Genomic DNA, 12,077 nt, shown 5'->3' on the forward strand with positions numbered 1-12,077 from the left:
TGCTGATCTTACTGGGTGGATAGGAACATTAGCCTGCTGATCTTACTGGGTGGATAGGAACATTAGCCTGCTGATCTTACTGGGTGGATAGGAACATGAGCCTGCTGATCTTACTGGGTGGATAGGAACATGAGCCTGCTGATCTTACTGGGTGGATAGGAACATTAGCCTGCTGATCTTACTGGGTGGATAGGAATATTTGCCCGAGCTGTTTAGGAGGGATATCACACCTGACACAAATTATTGTCTAGTTGTGTTTTTCCTGCTGAGGGGTGCCCTATACCTGCACCCAGAGGGTGGTAGTTCAAAGTCCGGGTACAGGGGATGGCTTGGGTCTAAAATGATTTTATGAGCCTTGCGGAGGGCCCTGACCTTAAAGATCTCATCCAGACCTGTCTGTTTGACTCCAAGTACCTTGCTTGCTGTGGTGATAATCCTTCTCAGTATATTTATCTGGCTGACAGTGGCATTGCCAAACCAACAAACAATACAAAAAGTTAAAATACTCTCAATGAAAGACTTGTAAAACAGAATCAGTATAGCAGTAAACATTAAAAGATCCCACCATTTTGAGAAAGTACAGTCTCTGTTGACTCTTTTTGTAGATCAGGTCTGTACATTTACTCCACTGAAGCTTATTGTCCAAGAGGACAACCAGATATTTGTATTCCTCTACAATCTCTATGTTCTGACCTCTGATAGATGTTGCAGAGGTAGGTGTTGTACGCTTCCTGAAGTCTATGCACATCTCTTTGGTCTTGTTGGTATTGAGGACTAAGTGTGATTGGTCACACCACAACGTCATTTAGGACCGGGCCATGGTGTTCCTCGTCATCATGCAACAGGCTGATCAAGGCAGTGTCATCAGTGCACTTAACAAGGTGTCTGTCAGGATGGGAACTAGTACAACTATTAGTGTACAAGATGTACAAGAGTGAGGAGAGCCTGTGAGCCTGTGTTGGCGGTGGAGTGGGGACTAAACACATCCCTGAGGAGAGCCTGTGTTGGCGGTGGAGTGGGGACTAAACACATCCCTGAGGAGAGCCTGTGTTGGCGGTGGAGTGGGGACTAAACACATCCCTGAGGAGAGCCTGTGTTGGTGGTGGAGTGGGGACTAAACACATCCCTGAGGAGAGCCTGTGTTGGCGGTGGAGTGGGGACTAAACACATCCCTGAGGAGAGCCTGTGTTGGCGGTGGAGTGGGGACTAAACACATCCCTGAGGAGAGCCTGTGTTGGCGGTGGAGTGGGGACTAAACACATTCCTGAGGAGAGCCCGTGTTGGCGGTGGAGTGGGGACTAAACACATCCCTGAGGAGAGCCTGTGTTGGCGGTGGAGTGGGGACTAAACACATCCCTGAGGAGAGCCTGTGTTGGCGGTGGAGTGGGGACTAAACACATCCCTGAGGAGAGCCTGTGTTGGCGGTGGAGTGGGGACTAAACACATCCCTGAAGAGAGCCTATGTTGGCGGTGGAGTGGGGACTAAACACATCCCTGAGGAGAGCCTGTGTTGGCGGTGGAGTGGGGACTAAACACATCCCTGAGGAGAGCCTGTGTTGGTGGTGTAGTGGGGACTAAACACATCCCTGAGGAGAGCCTGTGTTGGCGGTGGAGTGGGGACTAAACACATCCCTGAGGAGAGCCTGTGTTGGCGGTGGAGTGGGGACTAAACACATCCCTGAGGAGAGCCTGTGTTGGTGGTGGAGTGGGGACTAAACACATCCCTGAGGAGAGCCTGTGTTGGCGGTGGAGTGGGGACTAAACACATCCCTGAGGAGAGCCTGTGTTGGCGGTGGAGTGGGGACTAAACACATCCCTGAGGAGAGCCTGTGTTGGCGGTGGAGTGGGGACTAAACACATCCCTGAGGAGAGCCTGTGTTGGTGGTGGAGTGGGGACTAAACACATCCCTGAGGAGAGCCTGTGTTGGTGGTGGAGTGGGGACTAAACACATCCCTGAGGAGAGCCTGTGATAGTGGTGCGTATGTCTGACACGTGGGGACCTATATTGACCTGCTGTGACCTCTGGCTCAGGAAGTCCACCAGCCACAAAACCAGCCCCCCATATTAGGAGAAGTCTCAAATGAGTCTCTGTGCAGAATGTAAGGCTGGATTGTGTTGAAGGCAGAAGAAAAGTCAAACAACAAAACCCTGACATGGGATTTGGCTCCCTCAAGATGTCTATAGACCATGTTGAGGAGAGTAAGAATGGCATCATCAACTCCTCTGCTGGGCTGATAGGCAAACTGAAATGGGTCGAGGAGCTTCTGGGTGTCGCTGAGAACATGACTTTTCATAATTTTCTCAAGGCATTTTATTACTAAGGATGTCAAGGCGACAGGGTGGTAGTCATTCAGCACAGAGGGATTAGATGCTTTAGGAATGGGTATAATTATTGAGTTTTTCCACAATACTGGCACGTGTTGCTGGTCGAGAGAGGATTGGAAAATGTCTGTAAAAACACCAGCCAATTGTTCAGCACAGTACTTTAACACGTCCACTTATTTTGTCTGGGCCTGGGCTTTTGTGTGTGTTACATCCCCTGAACAACTTCAACACATCAGCCTGTTTAACAACAACCCTCTCAAACATTTGTAATGATGCTTCCATTTGTTTTACCTCCGACACAAAACTGTCTGATTCAAATCTTGAGAAGAAAACATTCAGTTCATTAGCCATGTTCTGGCCCTCATATCCTCCAAGGTCAGCACTGGGTTTTCCCCTGTCTATGTGGGGGCACTAGCCATGTTCTGGCCCTCATATCCCCCAAGGTCAGCACTGGGTTTTCCCCTGTCTATGTGGGGGCATTAGCCATGGATTTAATCCCTTGCCAGGCCACCCTCAAGTTTCCTGAGGAGAGGGTCCTCTCCACCCTTTGCTTGCATGTCTCCTTGTGCACCAGTATCTGTCTTTTGATCTCATTTTGTACATCTCTTAAAGCCTGTCTATCACCCTCAGCATAAACTGCCTTCTTCCTATCAAGTAGTGATTTTAGATGTTTTGATACCCAAGGCTTATTGTTAGGGAAGATTTTACAGATTTTAGTTGGCACAACTGACTCAACACAGAAGTTTACATAGTCTGAAACAACATCTGTAAGTTCATCAAGATCAGAGCTGCTGTTCTCAAAAACTTCCCACATAGTACAGTCAAAACACCCCTGGAGACAAGTGATACTGTTGTCCTTCCAGATCTGGACAGACTGTCTGGACAGACTGTCATGAAATTAAAATCACAGTCATAACCGTTTAAAAAATATATAATTGTGTAGAACTTAAATACATAGTCAGGGCAATCCTGCAAATGAAGCACTAACTTCATTTCCTATAGGCTATAAGGACATCAACATCATACACTCAATGTCAACAGCCCACAGTCCGGTACCATACTGCATAAATATGAATTTCAAATCAGAAGTAGTCACCTGAAAACTGACCTCCAAACATTAGTCTCCAGTGATGGTCAAGTGCCTGTTTTGAGTGACAGGAAATAGCCTTTATGACAAAGTTAAACATAACAATGTCCTGTGACCTATTGACCACTGCATATAAGTCAAATGGCAAGAGGTCAGTAGACAACACGAGTTGATGTGCAGCCAGAAATCACAGGGCATTGTTCTGGACCATACTCCTTTCTAGTACTTGTATTTATTGGTCTGGTTAAAAACATTGACCAGAAGACCATGAGAGAAAAAAAGATATATACAAAAAATGTACCACAATAAATCGACAACTTTTCAAATGAGAAAGAGTTGCCTCCTATATCTTCTGACGGATTTCCTGAATTTATCTCAACCTACTTATGTAACTGAAAAAAATACACTTAAATGGCGGATTATGTGTCATGCAACTAGGTAGGGCTGGCACAATTACCATATAACTGACGGTTATGGATCAAGACTGTCATGAAATTAAAATAATAATTATAACAGTTTTTTAAAAATACAATTGTGTGGAACGAACAGCTAACTGAAGACAGGATGGCCAGGCATTCGTGTGGTTGTGTCCGTTTCTGCCGTAACATGGACTCTTAACAACGTGATGAAACTTTGTTGATCCTTGCTAAAACAAGAAAACTAGACTTTGTTTGCCTAGGCAATGCCTCCCACAATGCAGCAGCACACACAGAAATAGAATGAATAGAACAGACTTGGAACCTTTAACCCTGGCAAACTCATGGGTACACACAAAATGACTGCCTGATATTGTGATGCAATTGTTTCCATGGTAATGTAGAATGTTCATTCAAATGATGTCAACTGATGTGCTCATGCAATGGAATGTATTTTTTGTACTGTCAGTTGAGTTGAATCAACAAATATTTTAGCACATATTCTACTTCCTGCTTTGCTTCTAAAAAACAATGGAATTGTCATGGAAACGTGTGGGGGAAAGATTCAGAGTCTCCTCATTGTCCCTCTGTAAAATTAGCCTATATTTAGGCTATTAGTTATATGTGTATTTCACATTATGTTAAGGTAAAAATCAGAGTATAACGCCTGTATGGATGTCAACCCCAAAACGTGTTCATGCCATCTTTACCAATCAACTGCATTAGAGTTAAAAACGACTGACTACCACCACCCATTTCTGTATGCTAGCTATGCTAACCAGCTTACTGTATATAAACGGGAGTTAGCATTTAGCAGTCTCTCCTAAACCTGAAAAGAGACAGCTTCTACATGTTATGCAGCGAAAACAGACACTTTGTTAGATCAGATTGTTGAATGTGTGCCAATCTGGTCAATGTAAAATCTGTGTTCTATTATTGACCTCTACCGATTTACATCTTCACTGCATCCATGGCTGCCAGTCCACACTTAAGCCATCATTGACTTGAATGGGACTCCCAATTTTATTAATTATATTTCTATGGCAGCACATGCAGTCAGGAGAAGAGGAAAAAATGTGTGTAAATGTTTTAGTTTTTGTTCCAAACGGTTATTACAGACACCGCAGTCATTTGGTTGGACAATTACAGTTCTCTCAAATTCCATGATCGTCACAGTCCTACATCGAACACTGAAAACAGTGAAAACGCAATGCCTTAAAAGTATTTATTCTAAGGATTACATCCAATGAACAACTGCTTATGAAAAAGGGCTTTACAAAATACATTTGATTGATTGATAGATACTGCCATGTCATGGTGCTAAAAAAACATTTTCATACTGAGATACGGCTCAGTTGGTAGAGCATGGTCTTTGCAACACCAGCATGGTGTGTGCAACGCCAGGGTTGTGGGTTCGATTCCCACGAGGGGCCAGTACAAAAAAAAAATGACGTAAATGTAAATGTAAATGTGTGCTCCACCCTTACCTTGTGACTGGGCCCAGGTGGGAGTGGGGGTGGGGCGGTGTGTGTATGCTGTGTGATGGTGGCAGGGTCCCTGGCCACCACTAGATCCACCCTGTCCCCAGGCTGCTGCAGGAGAGCGACGGCCTGATGCTGGGTGACACTCTGGTCCAGGGGCGTCCCGTTGATCACCAGGATCTGGTCGTTCTCCTGAATGCGCCCATCCCTACCAGAACACAAATCAATCAAATGTATTTATAAAGCAATTTGTACATCAGAATGGTCGCAAAGTGTTTTTACAGTAACCCCGCCTTGATCCCAAAGAGCATGAAGACCCAAAAAGTGTATTTTTATTTTTTATATATACACTTTTTTCTATATTATAATGTATGTACTTTTTTGACCCCCTTGTCCCATTGCTGCAACTCCCGTACAGACTCGGGAGAGGCGAAGGTTGAGAGCCGTGCGTCCTCTGAAACACAACCCCGCCAAGCCACACTGCTTCTTGACACAATGCCCACTTAACCCGGAAGCCAGCCGCACCAATGTGTCGGAGGAAACACCGTACATCTGGTGACCGTGTCAGCGTGCATGCGCCCGGCCCGCCACAGGAGTCGCTACCAAGAAGTGTATGCTTTTTTTCATGTAACGTTTACTGAACCAGGAAGTATTTTTAGAAGATTATCTCATCTTTGCTCATATCACTTTTTCTAGAACGGTATGTGGTCTGTTTATCTCATTTTTGGCAGTGCCTTTACAAGCTGTGCTAATTTAATTACAAATGTCACTGCATACTCTTTGTTGTTAACATAAGCTGATAGAAGCATTTATGATTGTTGAGTGCATGCATGCTAATAAATGTGTAATGTTTCCTTTAAAAGGGGCTCTAATACAAGCTGTCAAACATTCTAAATCAGCATGAGATATCCTTGACTAAGATTGTGTTGGCCTTGGTAAAGAGATTGAGGAGGAGGAGCTGGTGAGAGAGTAGGCGGTACCAGTGTGCGATGCTCCTAGGCTGGACCTGTCTGATGAAGACCCCGTGGCCCCCTGTCCCTTCGGCCCTTAGGCCCACCACACTGAAGCCCAGGCCCCCAGACAAGGGCTTGGGCAGGCTGATGTGCTCTGTCTGCCTCCCCTACACCACAAGAAGACACAGTGAATAAATAGGTCATGAATTAATCATCACAGTCAAAACTTTCAAATAGAAATCTAAAAACACTCAAATTGCATTGGTGGGGGAAAAATCTGAAATCAGGTCAAAATCTACACATTGCAAATACCCAGGGAAAACCTTATAAGCTACACTCACCAGCCAGTTTATTAGGTACACCCATCTTGTACTGGTTCAAATCCCCCTATGCCTCCAGAACAACTTGAATTATTCGGGCATGGATTCTACAAGTCGGAAACGTTCCACAGGGATGTTGGTCTATGCTGACATGATGGCATCACGCAGTTGCTGCATATTGGACGGCGGTACACAACCGCCACCAGCCTGTACCGTTGGCACCAGGCAGGATGGGTCCATGGACTCATGCTGCCTGCGCCAAATCCTGAACCGGGATTTGTCGGACCAGACAATGTTTTTCCACTCCTCGATTGTCCAAGGTTGGTGATCGCGAGCCCACTGGAGCTGCTTCTTCTTCTTGTTTTCAGCTGATAGGAGTGGAACCCAGTGTGGTCGTCTGCTGCAATATCCCATCAGTGACAAGAATCGGCGAGTTGTGCGTTCCGAGATGACGTTCTGCACACCACTGTTGTACTGCGCCGTTATTTGTCTGTTTGTGGCCAGCCTGTTAGCTGGCAGAATTTGCCATTCTCTTTCATCAACAAGCGGTTTTCGCCCACAGGTCTTCCGCTAACTGGATGTTTTTTGTTTGTCACACCATTCTCTGGAAACCATAGACACTGTCGTGCGTGAAAAGCCCAGGAGGGTGTCAGTTTCTGAGACACTGGATCCGGCACGTCTGGCACTGACGTTCATACCATGCTCAAAGTCGATTAGTTAACTCGTTTTGCCCATTCTAACGTTCAATCGAACAGTAACTGAATGCCTTGATGCCTGTCTTCCAGCTTTATATAGCAAGCCACCTAATAAACTGTCCGGTGAATGTATCTCCACGAACAGCAGTAGGCCTACATAATCAACAGGGAACCTTGGCGCTTTCCCAGAAGCTTGGCTGGTGCGTAAAACGCACACATTCAGGCAAACAAAAAGAGGTGTATGTCGCATAAAACTTACCTCATTCTTAAAAATATATAGATATTACTGCATTGGAGATAACGTACACAAACGTTTCGGCTTTACAGCCTTCTTCAGTGCGTAGGTACAATGTTATTTAATTCAAAACAGCATTTGTAAAGAACTACAGATGAGCAGCAGGTGGTTCTAATCAGGGTTGGCACTCATCTGCCAATCAGGGACGTGGCTTTTCTGCCCTAACTGTATACAGTCACAAAGAGATACAGAATTATAGGTTATGGGAGCAGGCACGAAGGGCAACTCACAAATCAATTGCCCCAGATGTCTGCTCACCTAAATGCATAACATCAATTCATGAGATAGCCCACCACAAAGGACATCAGGCAAAGCATTCATAAACATGTGGGGCCAACTCATAAACTAAATGCAAAATCTGATATGGACAGTGTTCTTGTATAACAGTCTAAATGTGGCTCATAGGAAGGAGGTGAAATCGAATTCTTTGTTTAAACCGTGTGGAGGTAAAGAATGTGATTTATATAGCCACAGTATTTTGTTGTCATAGTTATCTCCTCTACGTGCTGGATGAACTTTTTCCATCCCGACTCAACACAATTCATTAATATAATGATTCTGTTCTATAAAGTGTCTCGCAACTGGCCAGGTGATATCTTGACGTCTAAAAGTGGATTTATGTTCTCCAAGACGTACATTCAAGGCGCGGGATGTTTTTCTAATATAAATCTTATTACAAGAACAGTAACATATAAATAACTCCTTTAGTAGTGCAAGTTATACATTACTTTATCTTATAGGTCCTAGAAGTCTGAGGGCATACAAAGTTAAAACATTTCCTTATGGTGCTACGAGAGATACACGATCTACAGGGGAAGCATCCTTTTATGAATCCCTCTTTTCTCTCTTTGACCCCATCTGATTTAACCAATATGTTGGATTGGCAGATGAGTGGAAACCTGATTAAAAGCACCAGCTGCTTATCCGTTGTTCTTTATAAATGCTGTTTTGAATGAAAGAAAATTGTACCTATACACTGAAAAAGGCTGTAAAGCTGAAACGTCTGTGTACGCTATCCCTGACGCAGTAAAACAATTAAACGCATTAAACCTCTGTTTGGCCTACATAAAACACCCAGGTTAAACTATTTAAACCCATATTGTCTTGATTATCCACCAATTACAGCACACCAACACACAAATGACAGTCTACTCTAAAACCATCATCTCTCCACGGTGGAGTATCCTAGCTAGCTGTGACCATAGCATCAGGTGGGCGGTGTGTGTGGGCAGAACCGGTACAGCCGCCCACCTTAGCGGAGGTGCAGAACCATCTCTGGAGCTGGTCGGGGGAGGCAAAGGCCGAGCCGTTGGACAACACAGAGCCGGGGCCGGACGTGCACAGGCTGCTGGCTGGGCGGCTGGCACTGACAATCAGCTGGCCCTTCCTAGAGAAGCTGAAATCACTGCAGGTGTCTGGAGGCATGCAGTTCAGCTGGGGGGGAGGAGAGGAGGAGGAGAGGGAGGTTTGGTGTGTCATTTCACAGTGGAGGAGGATACAAAGAAAGTTAAGGCAGAGCTGCTTTGTTTACTGTTTACAAAAATTCAGTAGAATAATTTAATTCAATGTGATTGTCAACTAAGATAGTTCAGAGACATCTAATTCGATAAAGCCACACAAAAAAAGGTTCCCAAGGAAACGCTGCCATTCTAAGCTGCTTTCGTTCACCAACAACCATAAGCCACATTCTTTCACATACGATCTTCCCACTTTAGGAAAATGGGGTGCAGATTAGCGCTACTCTGGGGGGGGGGCAATAAAATCCTCTGCAGCAGCTCTGGCCGGTCCCAAACAGGTAATGCATTAATGACTCACATTGTGGAAAGTTATCAGTCTCCTTGCTTATTTAGCCCGGGCTGACGGCGCAGCCTTTCCCCACCATTTCATCAATACATCTCGGACAAGGCACTTACTCAAGCCCCGCCAGTAGATATTAAAGCTTGATAGATGCACAGAAAAGCCGCTACGCCACCTCCGCCTTGCTATCACGCCATACTTTTTACCTGAAGCATTCATAGACACTCGGCTGACCTTCGCAGCACTTAGAATATGAAGGCAGGCATTGGTTATTGCCATTATCTTAATTTGGCATGTGGATTGTTTATTGTAAGGGTTCTTTTTTTTACGTCAATAACAATGCAACCTGAATACAAATGAATTCGAGTGTGGCTGGGCGTTTTTTCCCATGCCTCCTTTTAATGCTTTGTTCTGTAGACTTAAAGCACACTGATATTGAGTGGTTTTACCATTTCATCACAATCTGAAATGTTACATATTCCAAAACAAGGTTTATTTGTTGCTAAAGTGCTGTGAAAAAGTATTTGCCCCCTTTCTAATGATCTACTTTTGCATATTTTTTATACTGAATGTTATCAGATCTTCAACCATAACCTACTGTAATGTTAGATAAATGGAACCTGAGTGAACAAATAACACAAATGACATACCTATTTCATTAATTTCATAAACAAAGTTATTCCCCTGTGTCAAAAATGTATTGCCCCCTTACTCTCAATAACTGGTTGTGCCACCTTTAGCTGCAATGACTCAACAAACACTTCCTGTAGTTGTTGATCAGTCTCTCACGTCTCTGTAGGGGAATTTTGGACCACTCTTCCATGCAGAACTGCTTTAACTGAGCAACATTTGTGGGTTTCAAGCATGAACTGCTCATTTCAAGTCCTGCCACAACATCTCAATTAGGATTAGGTCTGGTCTTTCACTTCCATTCCAAAACTTCAAATGTGTTGCTTTTTAGCCATTTTCATGTAGACTTGATTGTGTGTTTTGGATCATTGTCTTGCTGCATGTAAGCCCACATATAATAGCAGAACAGTTGGCTTAATCATAGTATAATCATAAGTGGCCACATGGGGTGGCAGGTAGCCTAGCGGTTAGAGCGTTGGGCCGGTAACCGAAAGGTTGCTGACAAGGTAAAAATCTGTCGTTCTGCCACTGTGCAAGGCAGTTAACCCACTGTTCCCGGGTGCCGAAGACACGGATGTTGATTATGGCAACCCCCCGCACCTCACTGATTCAGAGGGGTTGGGTTAAATACAGAAGACACAATTCAGTTGAATGCATTCAGTTGTACAACTGACAAGGTATCCCCTTTCCCTCACTAATGAAATCTCCTATGTGCTATTCACAAGCCATGGGTCTTTATAGCAGGTTTTCCCTTTCTCTGCAGGTATTCATCATTACCTGGTCTTTGAGTTGTTTGATTGAATGCTGCAGCGTGAGGATGTGTCCTAGCAGTGGGCTCTGTAGAGCGTCCCTCAGCATCCCCAGCCTCTCACTGTGGGTCCACTCCTCCCTCTGGGCCATCTTGGCCTGCAGCCGCTCCAAAGCCTGCAATACCTGCTGGCGCTCCACTGTGGAGACTGACACACACACACACACACACACACACACACACACACACACACACACACAGCCCCATGTGCTCGTACACACACACACACACAGAGACATAATAAACAATGTTTATTATGGAAAAGTTCATTTGTATCACATTTATATCCAGTACTGTTCATAAAACAGTTCAATAATGGGAGCAGACTTAAATGTACCTGTTGGGACATTTTCATACATTGTCCTAACTCGGTCTCAGAGTATCTTTGTGATACAGCCTGTGAGGAAGCAGGGCAAGTTTACATGAAAAACAAAGCTCATAACAACAATTCTAATCATCTTTAGGCAGATAACAATGCATCGAATAAAAGGCCTATCAAGAACAATTAGTGATCGCCTCCATTACTAGAGTACAAAGTGGTACTGCTTTTGAGCTGGGTCCATCAAGTTGGCTAAGCATCATCACAATACAGCCCTTTTGCAACACTTCACAATACAACACTAGAAGTATACGTTCAAATCTTTGTTAGAAATACACAATTGTCCTTCTGTCAGCAAGCTATTAGCATGGGTTAACTATTTACATAGCCAGTGGGTAAACAAGTTTCGACAGGTAAGCTAAGCCAAGTTTATATTTACCAAGTAACACAATGCCACAGATGTCTGAAGTTAACAAACCACAACAAATGTGTTAGCTAAACCCAAAAGAAGACAAAACTAACTAACTAGCTACTAAATTATCTAGCTAGTAGGAAGAGATATGATTTTGTTCCACCCTACCGGTACAGCGGAAGTTTATAAATGAACCCGCCCCTTACCTGAACCAGGATGTAAAGTTTTAAAAGAATCAGTGGGGCGAGAGAAAAATAACGAACTGGAGAAACTGCTCCACAAAAATCACTGAACTATCACATTGTTTGTGAGCAAGGTTTAAGCTGTGAGAGCCATCTAAATGTAGAGATGTAGTTAACGTTAGTAAACACTTGCTTTGCTTTACAATCAGCAGGTGCACATCTCTTTCAGTCCAGCGAGCTAGCATAGCTAGTCTAAATGTATGAACTAAACTTTTGTTTTAAGTTTGTGTAGGTTCTGAATATCAAATAACTCCATAAAACAACTTTTAAATGAGCTTCTCGAAATGTTCCACTAA

General features: G+C 44.1%; 1 protein-coding gene across 4 annotated transcripts in view; it reads right to left on the reverse strand.

Annotated features, from left to right (window-relative positions):
• The window catches only part of LOC115151589 (inaD-like protein), a 137,317-nt gene extending 125,308 nt beyond the window's left edge, over positions 1–12,009 (reverse strand). For 3 of the 4 annotated variants that reach the window (XM_029695644.1, XM_029695645.1, XM_029695642.1), the window contains exons 1-6: positions 11,567–11,737; positions 11,146–11,205; positions 10,778–10,956; positions 8,825–9,007; positions 6,291–6,430; positions 5,317–5,518 (exon numbers count right to left, since the gene is read on the reverse strand). In XM_029695644.1, the coding sequence (XP_029551504.1) occupies positions 5,317–5,518; positions 6,291–6,430; positions 8,825–9,007; positions 10,778–10,956; positions 11,146–11,167 (726 nt within the window). In that variant the 5' untranslated portion in view covers positions 11,168–11,205; positions 11,567–11,737. The other variant, XM_029695643.1, reaches the window with a different exon arrangement.
• Positions 12,010–12,077: the final 68 nt, after the last annotated feature.

This window comes from Salmo trutta, chromosome 17 (genome assembly GCF_901001165.1).
Source record: "Salmo trutta chromosome 17, fSalTru1.1, whole genome shotgun sequence".
NCBI lineage: Eukaryota > Metazoa > Chordata > Actinopteri > Salmoniformes > Salmonidae > Salmo > Salmo trutta.